Raw genomic sequence first — 19,838 nt, forward strand, 5'->3', positions numbered from 1 at the left:
ATATATTTAAATCCTCTATTTCACTTTTGAAAGCATCTTCCTCTGGGACATTGAAACCTGGCTTTTCCCTAAGAACGTTCATTCTGTCTATGGTGAAGGCTGCCCTTTCTTCCACACCCATCACTAGGAGCAGGGGGCAGGAGAGGGCGCTGTCCTCTCCCCCCTTGGCACCACTGATAATCTCCTCCTCTCTTGAAATCCATGCCTTTGCATCTTCCATGTTCTGGTCTTCATAATACAATCTCCTCCACCAGCATCTCTACCACGCATCTAACAATTCGTGTATCTAGATCAGTCTTTCTTCACCTCTCCTTCCCTACCTGATATTCTACCAATAAGATCTTGAAAAACTTGATTTGGGTAAACTCAGTGGTCTCATTCTTGGGTCCTTCTCCTGGACTGCCAAGCATCATAGGAGAGTCATATCCTCAGAAGAGGCCTATTACTAATCCTGGTCATCTAACCTCAGGAAGCCCTTAAGGTCCCCTAATCTTTGTTTGTTGACTTCCTAGTTCTACTCCTGCAGTACTATATCTACTCCTCCATGTTCTAAATCTACATACCTCCCTAGCTCTTTACTCTCAGTGATGCTATTAGGCTTTTATTGAACTTAGGGTCACCTAAGGAGTACTTCTTTATTGTCTTATTTTCCCTTCATGTTTCCTTTTTCTTCTTGAGTCAGAGGACTCTTTCTCCTAAGGTAGACTCTTTGTACTCTGTATTTCACTTCCCCATGTTTACCATTCCCTTTCCCCTCTTCCTTGTTTTCAGTATCTCTTTCCATGTGCCTTCATTTTATATACTCAACTTTACTTCTCAAAAATAAAAAGCCTTTCCTGGACTCTCTCCCTTAAATGTCCATTCCACCTCTCACCTTCCTTTTCTGTGTGATGTCTCAAGAAACTAGCCCTCTAACTAACCACTTTTTCGGGAACTGGTAAAATTTTCCTCACTGTAAAAGTTGTGGGTTGAAAGAGAGATGGTTCTCGGTTACCTTCAGTATTCACCATTCTACAACTTTGTACTCAGCTCCTCCTTTGCCTCACCTCCCACTCATTCCTTAAACCTATGTAAAGCGACTTCTGCCCCTCTGATAAGTGGAAACTGTTTTCTCAAAATTTGTAATCGTCTAGCCCTGAACCCAAAGGATCTTCTGAACTCTCACCTATTAGACTTCTTTGAAGTGTCAGATGTGGCTGCCCGGGCTCTGCTTGGCACACCTCTCTTGCCCTACTTTTCTGTCCCTTCAATCTCTCTCCTTTATTGGCTTCCCTCCCTTTGACCATCCTCAAGGTTCTTCTGATCACCCTCTCTTGGAGGGATCCTGTCCACTCAGAAAAGGATGCCCAAAGCTGTGTCTCCAGCCACTCCAACTTTTCTTTTGAGCTCCAGACCTGCCTGCTGGAAACCTGCACTTCAGGGTCATGCTGCTACCTCCAACCCTGCAGGACCTTCTCGAGCACTGTATTATTCTAAGCAGGTGCACCTCCTGTCATCATATGTGGCTGGTGCTTGTTTGTACACAGGAGAACCCTGGAGAAATCCCTACGATTTCTGTTACTTTGTTCCACCTACATTAGATCACTTGGTTCATTGCAGCCTAAATGTGAAATGTGTGCTCAGCCGTGTCTGACTCTGCCACCCCATGGACTGTAGCTTGCCAGGATCATCTTCCATGGAATTTTCTCTGCAAGAATCTTGAAGCAGGTTACTGTCTCCTGCTTGAGGGGATCTTCTCAACCCAGGGATCAAATCTGCGTCTCTTGCATCTCCTGCACTGGCAGGTGGATTCTTTACCACTGAGCACACCTGGGAAGCCCACTTGTTTGTTAATCATTTCAATAGACTGCAAGCCCTTTGAGGGCAATGACTTTATTTCACTTATATCCATTGTCTAGCAGAGCAGTCTGCTCCTATCAGGTACTTAATAAAAATTTGATTGTCTGAAATCAACTCATTTTCCCCTCAGCCACATACCTCCTTGGTTTAGGGTATTCTGGTCTTTCTTATGCCCTTGGCTGAAAACTTGGAACCATCTAGGACTCCTCTTCCCTCACTCCCACCATCCAGTCAGCTGGCACATCCTAATGACTTATCCCTCTCAAAGTTATAAGATTTGTCCCTTCCTTTAATGCCACTTGGAGTTATTGGGACTTAAGCAGAGTACACAGGCTTTGGGGTAAAATGATTTAACGCTAAGTCCATACTTTGTAGCTGTGTGACTGTAAGTTACAATACATTTATGAGCCTCAGTCTCATCTGTATAACGGAGATCCTTCTGGACAGTTGCTGGCAGGATTCTGATGTTGGGAAAAGGGTGTGACATGGTTAACACATAGAATGTGTCCCCCCACTGCCCACAGCACCTGTTTTAATTGTCTGTACACGTGAAGCAGTCCCTGTCCCCCCACCCCGAGCTGCCACAGTGCCACTGCCTGCCAAGTCCACACATCCCTTACCTTGACATTCTTTGTCCTTTCCTCAACACATGCTCCCTCATACCTGCACTCCACCTACCTCAGGATGCTTGCCTTTCCTGAACATACACTGTTTTCTGACTCTCAGCCTCTGCTCAAGCTGTTTCACTCCTCTCCGGGGCCCTTTCACTCACCCCCTCCCCCAGAAATCCCACCTGTTCATCAAATGGCCTCTCCTCCCTCAGAGCCTGCTGGGTGCTTGCAGACGGAACACACCCCCCGCCCCACCCCCCACCTTCTACACCCACCATACCTTACTCTATCTAGTTCACTCAGCATGCCTTGAATCAGTTGATTAGGTCTGCCTCCCCTACTGGACAGCAAATTTGAAGCAGTTTGCATTTATCTTTGGGCTACTTGATGCTCAGCTGAACTGCAGTGAGGACAGTCCCTCCCACACGCCTTTCCTGACTTAACCAGACCTGCCCCAACCCCAATCTCCCAAGGGACCCTCTTCAATCTCATCAGTCTCATTCCCAACCCCATGTCTCTATCTGAGACCCAGTGCACCCTCAACTGAGAAGCAATTCCTCGTTCCAGTTCTAGAGCAAGGCTGCACATGTCCATGTCCCCAGGGTTGCACAGAAGGCTCTGAGTCACCCCTTGGGGATCCCTGCTTCCCCTCCCCACCCCAACTGTGGAAGACAGGATGCCTGCTGCCTGGCCCCAGGGGGTCAGAGGAAGCCAAGGCCTCTAGGGCTCAGTATTTTTATCAGCTTAGGAAATAAGAGACACAGAAGCGGAAACCGTGTGGTCAGAGAAAGTGAGCAGCCCTCATCTCAGGGGAACCCCCAACCGGGCTGGGGGCCAGACACCAGGGAGAGACGTTGAAAAGAGGGAGGTCGGGGGGCCAGAGAGTGGGACTTATTTTGCTTTGGTTTTATGTGACTCTCACAGAAGGGCCAATGATGTGCTTAAAAACCAGACTGTCTCCTGGGTGAAGGAACAAATTTGGACACCAGAGTTTTCTGTTGCTCACTTTTCCAGCCCCAGCTTAAAGATCCTAACCCCAACTCCACCCCCGCCACTTCGAACTTGAGTTCTTTGCATGCTACTTCCGAAGTCTCCGGCCTGTGAGAGGAACCGGACGCTTGGGTTGCTCACAGCTCAGTCTCTTCTCTGAATCACGGCAGCTTCCTCTCACAGGATCTTTCTCATCAGCCCTCCCTCCTCCTGCCCCCTGAACATCTGCCGGGTCCTGGGAGACCTGGGGCCTGTTGGCTCTCTGGTCTTCACCGAGGGTCTCACACCCACCTAGTGTGCCCATGCTTCCAGAGACTTTCCCTCCCTGTCCCCCATCACCCTCTGCTTCCACACCTGGGATTCTCCTGTGTAGACCGGCATTCCATTCCAAACCTGAAAAATAAGTTCTGATTCACAACATTCTCTGATGCAGACATGTGTGGACTGCGCACGTGCCGGCGCATGCCCGTATTCTCCTGAGTCCTGCCCCTGAGTTCCTGCTGTGTCCTGCCAGTACTGTGGGATCCCACCGGTGGTGTAGGGTGCGGAGCTGTCTGCAACTTCCTACCCTAGTTCAAGGGAGCTGAAGAGGAGACCGAGTTTGAAGAGTGGAAGAGATGGTGCTCCCCCTACCCTCCCGCCTTAGGAACCCTATACCCTCTCCCACCACCCACCAGGACCTTTTCCTTAACCTCAGGAAAAGGGGACATTTATCTGGAAGGCCAAGACGGGGCTGCCCAGAGATGGAGCCCAGGTTTAGGATCGGGGCAGAAGCTGGCTGGAGGAGTTGAGAACTGGAGCCCTGGAGGAGGAGAGTCAGGACTGAGAAGCCCGAGGGGACTGATGGCCTCGGGTGTGGATCTCTGGTTGCCCAAGAGCAGACAACCCAGGTTACATAATTTGGCTCTTTCCGCCTCCTTCCCCTGCTCCTAATTTTAGTAACCGAAATTCCACTCCCCCACAAGGGCTCTTCCCCTCTCCTTTCTGCTTCTATCCCCCATCCTCCCACCACATTCTCATGGTCCCCCAACTCCAGGCGCCCCCAATTCAGATCATTCAGTGACTCAGCAGAGGGAAAGCCCTGTGTTGGGGGAAGAGGGTGTTAAGTGGGGAGGAGGATGTGGTTCCGGCTGGGGAGGGGAGGGAAACTAGCTTTGTTCCCCTTTTTGCCTCTGTTCACATCTATTTCTCCAACCACTGACTGAAGAATGGAGAGGAGCCCAGCATAGGAAGTGGAGAGACTGGAGGGCAGACAAGCTGGGTCCTCTTAGCGCCGCCCTTGTGGGCGGGTGGGCAGGGGGCTTCTAGTCTGCAGCAGAGGGCCCCGGTGTGTGCCCGCATGGTGCAGGGGTATAGGAGCTGCGGGTTTTGGCATGTGGAGTGGGAAATGAGAAGTCATGGGTGATGAAAACCACAGTGATGGAAAAAGGCAGAGGAGACACCGGGTGTGCAACGTGGAACCAGGTCTTATTAGGAAATGGCAGAGCCAAGGAGCAGGGTGGTGGCCCGCATCCCCCCACCCCCACTCATTACCAGTTTTGCTCCCACCCCATATCCTCTGCCCTTCAGTACTGGCCTCCTGACCTTAACCTTCCTACTGTCCTGCCCTTCCTGCAGTTTCTCGCTCTCCCCTCAGCGTCACTTGAGGGCCTCCGCGTGGCGATTCAGGGCCTGAGAAAGGGCTGTCACAGCTCCCATCACTCGGCCCAGCTCCCAGGTCTCAATCTGGCTTCGGAATCGCTGCAGGAAGCGGTCAGGGTGCCAGCGCACCTGCTGGACCCTCAAGTACCTCCTCAGAGCCCCCTGTTCCTCCAAGGGGGGACCCCTGGCCACCAGTGCTGCAGCCATGGCTTCTGGGTCCCCTCCCCCAGGGCAGGGCCAAGGCACATCACCAAAGCGCCAGAGTCTGCCCCGCCCTGCGCCTCTGGGGTGCTCTGCCCGGGGCCCAGCTCTGGCCGGCTCCGGAGCGCGATCCCTGAGCGCCTCCTGCGCCCTCCGGGCTCGGCTCTCACGCAGTTCCTCCTCTTTGGCCCGGGCTCGCTCTCGGAAGAGCCGCTGCTCCTCCTCCTGCTGCCGCCAGCTGTGCCCGGAGCCCTCAGCCCGTGGGGGTCGGCAGGCTCCCTCTGCCTCACGCCGCTGCTGCTGGTGCTTCTGGGCATGTTCCCGGGCCATGCGATCTGACCAGGCTGAGAAGGACTCGGGTTCCTGGGTCTCATGGGAAGCATCATCTGTTTGGGAGGGCAGGTGGGGGTGGTCTCGGAGAGGCTGTGAGGAGGTGATGGGCAGCTCGGGAGAAGGGAGCACAGGAAGCCAGTGGGGAAGGGCGGCTGTGGATGGAAATGGCATCCTTACCTTCAAATCTCCCGATGACCTCCTGCCACTCGTCCTCCAGCTCTCCCTGCAGCTTCTGTCTCCATTCCCGTTCCTTAGAGGCCTCATCTTCCTCCTCCTCCTCAGCAGAATCCCAGGGGGGTCCCCAGCCCAGAATCTGCCCTGGGGTCTCCCCATCCTTATTCTTTATTCCCATGGCAGAAGGACAGCGACTCAGCAGTGGCAGGAAGAAATCCGTGTAGGCTGTTGACGGGACAGCAGTGAGCACAAATTAGCTGGGAGGGCCGCCATCTTGAATCTGCAGGTCACTCACTCCCTTGGTCTTAGAGCAATGGAAGCGTTGCCCACACGGATGCCTCCTGGGTACTAGGCAACCATTGTCACTGACAAATACTTATTGATACTTTACATCATGAATAAGTGTGGTGGTTTAAAATATTCTGTCTTTGCAGACCAATCTGGTGTCCTGGGAGCTCCACTACATCAAATATTTTCTAGCTTGCCTCCCTTTGACTGTATATTCCATTTTTTGGCTTGAAAAATACCGTTACTTTGTACTTTTTATTGTGTTTCTCATCCAAAACTATATCCTATATAGAATATCTGAACACCCTGATCTGTACCATTATAAATATACAAATACATAATATTTTTCTTTTTATATCACTTTTCAGTAAGCTGAGAAAAATAAATATTCTCAGGGAAATCTCTCAGCCAGCCTTAGCCAGGGGATGCTTAGAGGGTAATGGAGAGGTAGTCCAATAATGAATTTAAGCCACTGAAATGTTCCCAGCAGCAGGGCAAACTCTTTCCAAATGACTGCCGACCTAAGGCAGGGGAAAGGGGTTGAGACAGAAGGTCCCAACCTGGCTGACAGGAGGCTGGGGGAAACCGGGAAAGGGACTGACATGCCTGAGCGCCCATCTTCCTGAGTCCTGACCTCAACGCACCTGCTCCATTGTCAGCTGAGTGCCAACACTGCACCTACCAGTGCCCCCTGCCACAGCCACCAGCCCCCCCTGCACTCCCAGGACAGAGGAAGGTGAGCAAGCCACCCTCCCTTCCTGTAGACCTACTTTTTCTCCCTAGGGCAGGAGGAAGTGGGCCGGCAGGCAGTCTTTCAATCTTTATTCACTGATGCTAGAACATAGTGGCTGCCCGGCAAAACGATGGGACAGAGGAAGGGCCGTCCTGTCAGTACCAGGAAGGCACAAGATAGAATGGGTCCAGCCTTGGCTGGCCAAGGCCCACTGCCCCCTACCCATCTCCTGGCACACTCGAGTGTCACTCAACGCAAACCACATCAGGATGAGGGGTCGGGGAAACTTCTCTTTAGTACTGATGTGACCTGTCACAAGTCCTCCTAACTTGTCCCACCCAGCAACTGGCCTTGTCTTTCAACAGCTTATTTCTCACCAGGGCTCACAGCAGGTGTGAGGGTTGGTGGGTGCTCAGGTTTGCATGGGAGGTTTTAAAATTCATAGGTTTGAAGGGGTAAGCCCTCCAACTATAAACACTATGAGTAAAATCTGGTACAGAATATTAAATAGCCACTAAAGATTATGTTGGTGTGGGGAAAAAGCAGGCTGCAAAACTGTATATAGGATCCAATCACAATTGTGTGAAAAGAGACCAAATCAATGGTTGAAAAACAGATTTGAAAGAAATATGTAAAAATTCTAGTTTCAGGGTGGTAGACTATGAGTAGCTTTCCCTCCAAGTCCTAGCTGATATTTTAATGTGAAAGGGACATTACTAATATGAAATTTTCTTTTCTTTTTAAAGATTGAAGAATAAATTTAATCACTGTTAACAGCTAGGTGTGGTCCCTTTTCAGTCCTGTCTTGGTGTATATAAACACATATGCACGACAATTTCTTTTCAAGAGTTACATGTTGTTTGGTAGCTTTCTTTTTTCATTTAGCAGTTCATTTATAATTTCCACAGGAGTATACATAGCCTACCTCATTCTTTTTTGTGAGTGTGTAGTGTTCCATTGTGTATATCAAACAAACCTTCCCACCCCCAATAGAAAGACTTTGTTTCCAAAAATGATCAGTCTTACACATATGTGTTTGTGGACTCCTTACAGTACTTCTGTGGGGTAGATTCTCAGAAGGGGAATTTCTGAGTAAACAAAATGTGCAATTTTGCCAAATTGCTTTCAAAAAAATTTGTGCCAAGGTATACCCCATCAAGAAAGTAGGAGTACCTAATGAAATTATAGTTTTATCACTTTCAGGAAACTTTTTATATGTGATAAGGAATATTATTCAATTATTCTTGAAATAAACTAGGTAATTATCAAAATATTTAAAAAAAGAATATATGAGTGCCTGTCAAGTCCTTTATCAAATCTGAATATCACCAACCCTTTAAATTTTGCCCATCTGATAGATTAAAAAAAAGACTTTATTAATGAAAGTTTTTCATATTCATATTCTGTGTCTACTTTTCCCCTGGATAATATACAGATAGATATGAGAGTTATTTATATAATATGGATACCCATCCTTTGTGTTTATTTCACATATACTGTAAATATTTTCCTCTATCTTTTCAAAGTTTTTGTCATTAAATCTGTGTCTATTTTCAACTTACAGCTTTTGACTTTATTTCATTCTTAGGAGGGTTTTTCTCCACTCCAAGATTATGCCCTTGTGTTTTTTCCTACTATATTTATTCCTAGAAAAAAAATTTTTTTCAAAACCAGAAAAAAGTACCAAGTATAGTATGATAAGCAACCTATTCCTACCACAAAGTATGTGAATGTATTTTCATTTTTGCAAAATAATTTTATTAAAAAAAAACCCATCAGAGATAAAACTAAAGTTTTCTTTGATACTGTCTTCCAAGTTTTATCCCCCAGAGAAAACCCTCTCATGAATTTGAGTCCTTCCTGTCGCATTTAGATGTTTAATCTGCTGTAATTTACTTTTGAGTCGGGTGTAAGGTAAGACTATTTTTCTCCAGAGAAGACAAATGGTCTGGTTATCATTTATTAAATAGTTCACCACCACCCTCTCCAGTTATTTGAAACACCAAATTTACTGACAATTTAACAGTATAGATCAACTTTTCCCAATGTTCTTTAATTCATATGTTGTACTTTTATACTGGGAAAAATAAATGTGAAAAAAAGCTTTGTGGCATAAACACGTTCTTCATCTTAGTGATAGAAGCGCTGTTCTTCTCCCCCAAACGAGACACGATTTCTGTCTTAATGAGATGTTGATACTAATTGGTACAGAACACTTTTAAAAAATGCCAGATCAGAAGTTTATATTCAGTGATGATTGATATGCAGAGGAAGAAAAGGTAACAGTGGGCGAGCTGGTTGGAGAGGGCTTCTAGAAGGAGGTGGGGGCCTACATTGGGTTGTGAAGGGAGAATAACTTAGCAAGGTGGAAAACTTACTAGGGCGGCAGGAAGGCGACAGGCAAGAGGCAGATAAAAGACAGGCATGCTTGTTGAAAACAGGTTTGGGGTCACTGAAGACAGAGTCATGGAGCAGGAGTCTCAGGTTTGTGGGTGTGCCGTGGGAGGTTAAGTTGGAAAGGCAAAGGGAACGTAAACCGGATGGCTCAGTCATCTGTAAAGCAGGGCCACAGCCTACTTCTACTGAGCAGATCAAAGTAGGTAATGGATGGGAAATGTCTCATACTGTGCTGGCACAGGGCAGAGGTGCAGTGAATGCTACACTCAGGAGATAAAAACAAAAAATCAAGCTGGCTTTGGACTTATTCTTTTTGCAAAGATGGTGACAAAACGACCCTGTTTGTCATCGTTCACTCATTCTTGCTGAAGGCAGAGAATGGCTACCGTTGGATTAAGGTGTGTTTATACAGGGGTCTCTGACAGCTAAGACCACCTTCCTAGGAGGTGTTACTAAAAGCCTCAAAGGTAGTGGCCATTCACTGGTATCTCACTGGGTGTGACAACCCAGCCCAGCCAATTCAGAATGAACTGACACATCCCTTGGACCCACCATGGGAACTGAAGGGAAATCCACCCTCCCCCAGAAAATTCTGGGTCATTTCATCTGTTCAAAGAAAATACCTGGATTTTAAGGCAGAATGGTCCCTAGAGATGGGCCTTCTTACCAAGGAGTTAGAAGGCCACCTGGTGGTGAGGATGGCAGGGGACCAGGAGGAAGGAAAGTCTGAGGGCCTGGGAGTGACCTGAGTGTAGGTGAAATTTCAGCAAGGTCCTGAAGTTTCTGGGCCCTGCTTTCCTCATCCTTAAATGGAACCATAATTATCAATCTCACATGTTTCTTAGAATTCAATATAATGAAGGAAGCACCTACTGTAAGAGACATTTCTGTCACTAAAGAAGCCTTAACTGAGTAATAAAAGAATAAAAATAATAGTACTTCTCATCTTTTGTTGTTGTTTAGTCACTAAGTCCTATCTGACTTTTTGTGACCCCATGGACTCTAACCCGACAGGCTCCTGTGTCTGTGGGGTTTTCTGGAGAATACTGGAGTGGGTTGCCATTTCCTTCTCCAGGGAATCTTCCCAATCCACGGATCAAACCCACATCTCCTGCACTGCAGGTGGATTCTTTACTGCTGACCACTAAGGAAGCCCTACTAATCACCTGCTGCTGCTGCTAAGTCGCTTCAGTCGTGTCCAACTCTGTGCGACCCCATAGACGGCAGCCCACCAGGCTCCCCTGTCCCTGGGATTCTCCAGGCAAGAACACTGGAGTGGGTTGCCGTTTCCTTCTCTAATGCATGAAAGTGAAAAGTGAAAGTGAAGTCGCTCAGTCGTGTCAGATTCTTAGTGACCTCATGGACTGCAGTGTACCAGGCTCCTCCGTCCATGGGATTTTCCAGGCAAGAGTACCGGAGTGGGTTGCCATTGCCTTCTCTGACTTATCATCTAGTGAATACCAAAACTGCACCAAGTGCTTGCCTCACTTGCCACAACCTCCATTCTAGAGAAGCAAATTAGGTTCACGCAGGCTAAACTGGAGAGGGCTTGACACAGCCCATTAAGTGCCAGGGCTGGAACTTGATGGGGTCTGAGGTCTGCCTCAGGGCATTCTGCTCTGTTGTCATATACAGTGTCAACTGTCAAGTTGGGTGCCTGCACTTTGTAAACCTCCTCTCTTTAAGTTAAAAAATAATCTGAATAGGTCAGCCTATCTCACTATGTTAGGGGAACTAAACAATAGGGGATTTTTGACTATATGGGGGGAGGTTTCAGGGTGTGGGTGAGATTCCTGTACATTCTTGGGGAGCTGGGGGGGATGACAATAGCAATCAAACTGAGTTCAGATTGCTCATCCACCAAGAGATTTTCATCTAATGTTCTTATTCTAGAAGGAAAGTTTCTAAAAGGGGAAATGGCATTGCACCTGTTATTTTCTTAGGGAGAGTTGTACCTCTTCTGAGCTGCGTCCACTGCCACTACAGTATCAACAAGCCCTCATCAATATCAAAGGCTTTCCAGAATGCAGATATTTGGGGGATTTGATAAGAGCTGATCTGAAAGTACATATAGTTGACCCTCCATATTCTCAGGTTCCACATCTGCAGAGTCAACCAACCATAGACCTAAAATATTCAGGGGAAAAAAAAATTCCATCAAGTTCCAAAAGCCAAAACTTAATTTGCAGTTTGCCTACAACTATCTACGTAACATTTCCATTGGATTAAGTATGTTAAGTAATCTACAGGAAGACAGTGCATGGGTTATATGCAAACATCACACCATTTCATAAAAGGGACTTGAGCACCTGTGGATTTGGGTATCCTGGGAGTGGGGGGTTCTAGAACCAATCCCTCTCAGATACCAAGGGACAATGGTACACTGTATATCAGGTAGTCTGGGAGAGCATGGCTAGGCTAGCCCTGGTAACCAAACATGTGAATGTTTCTGCAGTGAAATGTATGAATATTGACATCAGTAGGATAACAGCATATCATAAATAGATCAGCTTCAGTTTAGGTTAGATTTTTGTCACCAAATGAGTTTGGTGGCAGGTTGATGAAAAAATATGGTTCTCAGAGTGTTTCTGAGTTTCAGAACTGTGGGTAAAGGAGTATGGATCTATTAATACCCACAGGAACAATGGCTAGAGTGCTTAGCATGTGCTTATCACAACAAACTGTGGAAAATTCTGAAAGAGATGGGAGTACCAGACCACCTGACCTGCCTCTTGAGAATCCTGTATGCAGGTCAGGAAGCAAAAGTTAGAACCGGACATGGAACAACAGACTGGTTCCAAATAGGAAAAGGAGTACGTCAAGGCTATAGATGGTCACCCTGCTTATTTAACTTACATGTAGAGTACATCATGAGAAACGCTGGGCTGGATGAAGCACAAGTTGGAATCAAGACTGCTGGGAAAAACAGCAATAACCTCAGACATGCAGATGACACCACTCTTATGGCAGAAAGTGAAGAAGAACTAAAGAGCCTCTTGATGAAAGTGAAAGAGGAGAGTGAAAAAGTTGGCTTAAAACTCAACATTCAGAAAACTAAGATCATGGTATCCAGTCCCATCACTTCATGGCAAATAGATAGGTAAACAGTGGAAAGTGGCTGACTTTATTTTTCTGGGCTCCAAAATCACTGCAGATGGTGACTGCATCCATGAAATTAAAAGACGCTTACTCCTTGGAAGGAAAGTCATGACCAACCTAGACAGCATATTAAAAAGCAGAGATATTACTTTGCCAACAAAGGTCCGTCTAGTCAAAGCTTTGGTTTTTCCAGTAGACATGTATGGATGTGAGAGTTGGACTATAAAGAAAACTGAGGGCTGAAGAATTGGTGCTTTTGAACTGTGGTGTTGGAGAAGACTCTTGAGAGTCCCTTGGACTGCAAGGAGATCCAACCAGTCCATCCTAAAGATCAGTCCTGGGTGTTCTTTGGAAGGACTGATGTTGCAGCTGAAACTCTAATGCTTTGGCCACCTGATGTGAAGAATTGACTCATTTGAAAAGACCCTGATGCTGGGAAAGATCGAGGGCAGGAGGAGAAGGGGACGACACAGGATGAGATGGTTGGATGGCATCACCAACTCAATGGACATGAGTTTGGGTAAACTCTGGGAGTTGGTAATGGACAGGAGGGCCTGGCATGCTGCAGTCCATGGGGTCACAAAGAGTCGGACACAACTGAGTGACTGAACTGAACTATCACGTGCTGGGTGCTTCATTATGTGCTGTGTCAGTTGATGCTAAAAACATTCACAGCATGAGTGCTTTGAACACAGGTGTTATCACTGTGTAATTCTATAAAGTACCACACAGCAGAGACTATCCAGGTAGGCTGCTGGGATACAATTCTTGCTCTATCACTTAATAGTTGTTTGACTTTGGCAAATTATTTCTCTGTACTGTTTCCTTATCTGAGAAGTAAAGGATGATGTTAGTGCTTATATCTTCACAGGGTAGTTGTTAGGATTAAACGAGTTGCTTTGTGAGAAGTGCCTGTGTGCTTAGTCCCCCAGTTGTGTCTGACTCTTTGCAACCCCATGCACTGTAGCCCGCCAGGCTCTTCTGTCCATGGGGATTCTCCAGGCAAGAATACTGGAGTGGGTTGCCATACCCTCCTCTAGGGTATCTTCCCAACTCAGGGATTGAAACCAGGTCTCCCTCACTGCAGGCAGATTTTTTACTGTCTGAGCCACCAGGGCAGCCCTAAATGAGTTGCTTTGTGAGAAGTGCCTGGCACACAGCAAAGGTTGCTACTAATTAATTTTGCACAGTGACAAACTAAGCATCAACAAAGTTTAGTTACTTGCCCAAGAACACACAGCTGTTAATTGTGGAGCTGGGATCTGAATCCATGCATTGTAACTGCAGAGAGTACCCTCTATCTTATTTTTCATACTACAGGCAAACAACCAGTTAAGAGAAAAAAGTAGCTGCTAACCTAGATATTGTGGCTCAGACCGTATAGAAACTTCTTGCAATGAAGGAGACCCGGGTTCGACCCCTGGGCCAGGAAAATCCCCTGGAGAAGGGAACGGCAACCCATCCCAGTATTCTTGCCCAGAGAATCCCATGGACAGAGAAGCCAGGTGGACTACAGTCTATGAGGTTGCAAAGAGTCGGACCCTACTGAGCAATTAACACACAACAATCTAGAGAGATGTGAAGTTTGAGTACTAGTTGCTGTTTGGGTAATGCTGGGCTCCTCAGACAGTGGTAGCTCAGTAATGTGAAGGCATAAATGACAGCCATAAGCCAATTTGGTCAACTACTTCCCTGAGTCCCAGGACCAAACAACTGGCTTGTTTCTTCTACCACTGGCCTTCATCTCAGACCCCATCAGTTGCTCACGACCTTGTTCCCCACCAGGCAGACTCACCATCAGGGCCCTGGCGGGCAGCGGCATGCAGCGCCGTGTCCCCATGGCGGTCCTGGTGGGCAGGGTCAGCCCCAAGCCGCAGCAGCAGGCACAGGGCAGGGGCATCGTGGCGGGCGCATGCCCGGTGCAGAGGTGGGGGCTGCCCAGCATCTACATCAAGGCCTGGGTGTCGCTGAAGGAGGGCTTGGGCCCGAACCAGCCGTCCTGCAGACAAATAGCGACGGAAGCGACGCTCTCGGCGTTGGCGACGGGAAGTGGAGGCCATGGAACTCTTGGGCTGAGGAAGAAGGATAAGAAGGCAGCAGTCAGGACCCCAGCCTTGGATGGTCCCTCCCCCTCCATCTCTGGCCTACTCTGTTTCTCCCTTCGGTTCCCCATTTCTTCTGACAATTTCCAACAAGAAATGAGGCCAATCCTAACCCTCATCCCTTTACCAGATGAGAAGTTTGAAAAAAATTTTGAGGGGCGCTGGGGTCACATTTTTTTTTTAATGTAAAATTTGAGAAAAGGATAAATGATTACTTAAAGGCTCATTAGCCCAGGTAAATTTCCATAAAGGATTTTGTTATATAATACAAAACAGAATGATGGGGGAAATTTTTATCAACAGATACCTTAATTTTAAAAAGTCACAGACAATTTCAAATAATGATCTAGAAATTGAGTATAATGTACCCGGCAAACAGATGTAGAGGCTTCTCCCTCTGGGACTTGGGGGGAGGGGTTACTCATCAGACCTGCCCCCCCCGCCCCCAAAGTACCCCCGGAGCAGTAGGCCCGAAGCCCGTGTTTAAGACGCTCCGAGGAAGGGAGGCGGGAAGGGCGGAGACACTCTAGACTGACGGAAGTGGCGCAAGCCGAGAAGCAGGTAAAGGGCGGAAATGAACTGTGAGGCGTGTTACCGGATGTCGTTCCTCCCCGAGGGGGCAGGAGGTGTTTCCTTGGCCCAGCCTCCGGGGGGAAACTAGGGAACTTAAGAAAAGGGTCCGTCTGAAACCGGAAGTCTGGAAGACAGGAGAGGAAAAGGAGCAGAGAGGCAAAGGCTCTTGGGGAGTTTAACCCCGCCTCCCTCAACTGGGAGGAGAGAGGAGATGGTTCAGTGATAGACGAAAAGATGAGACGAGAGAGAAAACAGAAGAGATAAAGACAAGAAAAAAACCGCAGTGAAAATGCAAAACTAAACCCCAAACCACAGTAAGGCCAAGGAAGGGACGGATCATAGAAGAAAAATACAGTAAAAGACAAGGAAAACAACTGTAGGACAAAGCAAATGAGATGAATGGAGAAATTTGGAATTGGAAAGATGTAGCAAAAAAAGATGGAAATGGGAGGGAGAAAAAAGAGGGGAAGAGAAGTTGGGAGAATTCAGAGAAGCCCAGATATTCTGTTCCCAACATACCAAGCATGATAATTTCCTTACCTCTTCACCTCATTCTCAATCTCTGCCGCCTTCTTTCCTAAACACTCTTCTCTCGGCCGCCGCCCCCCATTCCTTCCAACTGGGAAAGCTCTGCACCTGCTGTAGTTAGCGAACAGCTTTGGACCTGGTCTCTGCTGCCACCAGGCGGTAATTCTGAGTACTGCCAGCATGAGAGGTGGAAAGGAGGACCAGCCATCAATGGGAGGATCAATTTGGGGGAGACACCCGGTACAGGAGTCTGAGCGAAAAGGGGAGCACTAAGACCCAGGGGGAGTGAAAGGCTGCAGCAAACAGCTGCAGGAGGATTAGGCGTTGTGGGGGGAGGGAAGAGGGGGAGCCATCTGGTACCTTGGTGGCTTCTGAAACAAACAACATTGGTCATAACAACAGAAATGGCCAGTCAATCCCAGGGTATCCAGCAGCTCCTGCAAGCCGAGAAGCGGGCGGCTGAGAAGGTGGCAGATGCCAGAAAGAGTGAGTCTCATTTTTTCCTTAGGAATCTGGAAAGAAAATTAGGGGTAGAGGGACAGCAAACATTTGAGTCCTTGGGATAACCCAAGACTGATGGAGAGAGAGCTGGGGGCTGCGGTTGCTTTTAGGAGGGAAGAAATGGGTGGGTGATGAGAATCCTGTTCTTGGCTGACAGAGAGAAGGCAGTAACTTTGAGGGAGGGACTGACCCCCTACTTTCACAGTGTGTGTGTGTGTGTTGGGGGGCGGGGGGTCCTATCCCCACTGTCAGTCCTTTCTTCTGCCTCCAGGGAAGGCTCGGCGTCTGAAGCAGGCAAAGGAGGAGGCACAAATGGAAGTGGACCAGTACCGCAGAGAGAGAGAGCAAGAATTCCAGAGCAAGCAGCAGGCAGTGAGTCGTGGGGGAGCTGAGATGGGACCCCGAGTGTGCATGTTGGTGGGTATATCTGGTGGGATGTGTACAGGGTGATTCCACAAGAAAAAAGGTGGTCAAGGGTCAAAGGGGACCCTGGTGAGGTCAAGCTTAGTTGTATGTAAGAGAGTCTGGGAGTTTTGAAGGACTCGTGTAGCTGGTGGTGGAGGTGGGGGGATGGCTGAGATCTATGCAGGGTATGATGACATTTGGGGTGGAGGGCAGAGTTTTATGGGCATGGATGGTGAGGATCCTACAGTCTGTTGTAGGATGATGCTGCATGTCAGATCTTAGAGGAGAGGGCATTATGTTGGTCTCTTTGGTGTCCAAATATTTCCATGGATGCGAGTGGTGTCTATCTAGATATTTCCATGGGTGGGCATGACTCTGGAGAGGGCCTTGCTTCCTGGCCTTGCTCCAGGACCCTTCCTTCCACGTGCCTGGATGCTTCTTTCTCTGTTTCTGCTTTTTCTTTTCTCTCTTCCACCCTTTCTCCCACTCCCCAGGCCATGGGCTCCCAAGGGAACTTGTCAGCTGAGGTGGAGCAGGCTACAAGGCGCCAGGTGCAGGGTATGCAGAGCTCCCAGCAGAGAAACCGTGAACGTGTCCTGGCCCAGCTTCTCGGCATGGTCTGCGACGTCAGGCCCCAGGTTCACCCCAACTACCGGATTGCTGCCTAGGACCTAACCTAGGGCCTGACTCCTCCCAGTTCCCTCCTGCCAAGAAATCCCCAAGTCAAAATCAACTTCCACCATAATCCTTCTCTCCCTTGCATTCCCTAGAAATTCTAGGAAGCAGGATCCAATGATTCTCCTGTGAAACTTAGACATACCCTGGTCAGACCTGAATCTCCTTATTACTCTTTTACTGGGACCGTGTAAACTGCCAGGTCACCTTCACTCAGATCCTTTGTGAAATTTGTAGCTTGGAGAAGTAGGGATGTGGAAAACATGACTTCAGGGCCAGGCAGGCTTGGGTCCCTCTCCTGACTGTGCCACTTGCTGGCTGGGCAACCATGACAAGCTACTTAAACTGTAACTCCCGTGTCCTTGTAAGGCTGGAATAATGCTACCTTGTTGTTGCATTAACTAGAAATCATTCTGTAAAGAGCCTAGCATGGTTTCTAGTAGCTGGATTCAATAAGTGACAAATCTGTGATATTATAATGACCCCCTGCCCACCTGCCAAAACCTAAACACAGCTGTTTTCTCACTTCTGTCTGTGGCTTTCTAATTCTACTCATTCATCTTGCTGCTGCTGCTGCTGCTAAGTCGCTTCAGTCGTGTCCGATTCTGTGCGACGCCATAGACGGCAGCCCACCAGGCTCCCCGTCCCTGGGATTCTCCAGGCAAGAACACTGGAGTGGGTTGCCATTGTGACCCTCCTAATTCTCTAGAGAATTGATTCTTCCCATCTTTCTTTTCCCACAGACCTTATGATCCCTGAAAAGATGAAATGGCTTTAATTAGCCTCTCTATTGTGATTCCAGGAAGATGTTTGCATTTTTTAGCCTTTTTGTCTCTGTTAAGTTGGTCTTTCTCTTTATTGGCTTTCCCCCTTTTGCTATTTCCTGAAAGAACCATCAGATGCTTACTGCTTCCTGAGATCTAAAGTGATGTTGTGTCCTCTTGTGTGCATGACCTTCCTTTTACATCCTCAACACCATACTTTCCCTTTGTAACAATAAAAGTGTCAATAAAATAATTATGGGCAAATCAACTGGTGGGTTGAGTCAGCTTCCTTTTGCTTCTCATTTCTCATTTTCAGTCATTTTTGTTCCTTGCTTATGTATTCCCCACTCAAAAGGGCTGTCCTTTGAAGCTTGTTGGGAGAAACAAAAGCAAATGGCACATAAGTTTTTCTCCTAAGTGAGAAACATGTGGCTCCTCCTTTGCAAACCTGAGGACTGTAGATGGTAACTAGAGAGAAAATCTGAGGGGTAGTAACATTGCTTTGGCATTACTTTGTAATGCCGTTAAAGTAAAGTAAAGGTAGTAACATTACTTTGGCCACCAGATGCAGAGAGCTGACTCATTTGAAAAGACCCTGATGCTGGGAAAGATTGAGGGCAGAAGGGGACAACAGAGGATGAGATGGCTGGATGGCATCACCGACACAATGGACATGGATTTGGGTGGACTCCGGGAGTTGGTGATGGACAGGGAGGCCTGGCGTGCTGTGGTTCATGGGGTCGCAAAGAGTCGGACACGACTGAGCGACTGATCTGAACACTGCTTTGTTTTCCTTCATAGAATTTATCCGTACTTGACATGTCTCCCCTGTTAAATGAACTCTGTGATGATAGGGCTGTTCGTTGCTATGTACCCAGATCTTAGGCTAGCACTTGACACAGGACTGGCAGTTGATAAATGCTGTTGAAAAAAAAAGATATTGTGGGTTGGAAAAACTGCCCTTCTGTAACATCATCCTTGAATCACTTTTATTTCTTTCGGCCACAGAAAACGAGCCTTAAACCAATGAGGTTATCTGTAGGGTATTTATTAAGCACTCTTTAATCAGGGAGACGGGATACAGTACAGAATAAAGAGGTGTCTACGTTCTGGCTCTGTCACCTTGCTAGCTGTATTACTTTGGACATGTTGATTTATTTCTTTGAATCTGTTTTGCTTGATATAGAATGGGAATAATGGTACACCTTGGTGTTAAATGGTTAAGTGATAGTACATAAAGGGTCAAACGTTTGTTATCAGTTTTGTTAAGTCACATCTGACTTCTGTAGCATATAAAAGCGAGAGGGGAGATATCAAATGTTTCATTCAGGAAAAATATCCAGGATGAACTATGGGAGGGGTTATTGGGTAAAGGGTTAAGCACATTCTGGTTGAAATTTTATAAAATGTTATGTAACACTCAGGTTTCCTTGGTGGCTCAGTAGGTAAAGAAGCAGCCCGCAATGCAGGAGACCTGAGTTCAACCCCAGGGTGGAGAAGATCCCCTGGAAGAGGGCATGGCAACCCACTCCAGTAGTCTTGCCTGGAGAATCCCATCGACAGAGGAGCCTGGTGGGCTACAGTCCATAGGTCGCAAGAGTCTGACACGACTTAGCGACTAACCCACCACCATGTAACCCTCATACCCTAGTATTTATCGTTAACACTTGGGGCAGAATCTAGACCCCCAGTCCTGCACGCAGTGGCTTCAGAACACCTTCCTGACTTACAGCCCAAGCCCACGGCCCTTAGGACATCAGATACATCAGCCAACCATTACTTTGGGTAAATGCCGCCCACCGGTTCCAAGGCTGGGGAAAAGGTAGGGGGTAGGATCCGCGAGAACTACTCACTACCTACACCTGGGGCTGGCCGTTCCCTAACTCCAGCGCCAGCACCCCCAGGTCACCTTGACTACCGGGCCAAGGACCCCGTGGGAAATCGAAGTCCCGGCACCTTGGGTCCTCCTGCGCCCAGAGGAGGG

The 19,838-nt window shown here is 47.7% G+C and overlaps 2 protein-coding genes across 3 annotated transcripts; one reads left to right on the forward strand and one right to left on the reverse strand.

Moving 5' to 3' along the window:
• Positions 1-4,888: 4,888 nt before the first annotated feature.
• NFKBIL1 (NFKB inhibitor like 1) lies at positions 4,889-15,086 on the reverse strand. 2 transcript variants are annotated; one of them, XM_061399141.1, is made up of 4 exons: positions 15,004-15,086; positions 14,102-14,378; positions 5,793-6,014; positions 4,889-5,668 (listed from the first exon to the last, which is right to left on the reverse strand). In XM_061399141.1, exons 2-4 carry the CDS (start codon positions 14,364-14,366, stop codon positions 5,079-5,081), a joined length of 1,077 nt encoding a protein of 358 aa, XP_061255125.1. In that variant the 5' UTR covers positions 14,367-14,378; positions 15,004-15,086; the 3' UTR covers positions 4,889-5,078. The 2 variants fall into 2 exon arrangements, with proteins under 2 accessions (XP_061255125.1, XP_061255124.1); XM_061399140.1 differs by lacking the exon at positions 15,004-15,086 and adding an exon at positions 14,777-14,953.
• An 86-nt stretch (positions 15,087-15,172) lies between these two features.
• ATP6V1G2 (ATPase H+ transporting V1 subunit G2) lies at positions 15,173-18,122 on the forward strand. The gene is made up of 3 exons (XM_061399186.1): positions 15,173-15,995; positions 16,282-16,382; positions 16,910-18,122. The coding sequence occupies exons 1-3, from the start codon at positions 15,914-15,916 to the stop codon at positions 17,081-17,083; spliced, it is 357 nt and encodes a 118-aa protein (XP_061255170.1). The 5' UTR covers positions 15,173-15,913; the 3' UTR covers positions 17,084-18,122.
• The last annotated feature ends 1,716 nt before the right edge of the window (positions 18,123-19,838 follow it).

The sequence above is a fragment of the Bos javanicus genome, chromosome 23 (genome assembly GCF_032452875.1).
Source record: "Bos javanicus breed banteng chromosome 23, ARS-OSU_banteng_1.0, whole genome shotgun sequence".
In the NCBI taxonomy this organism is placed as follows: Eukaryota; Metazoa; Chordata; class Mammalia; order Artiodactyla; family Bovidae; genus Bos; species Bos javanicus.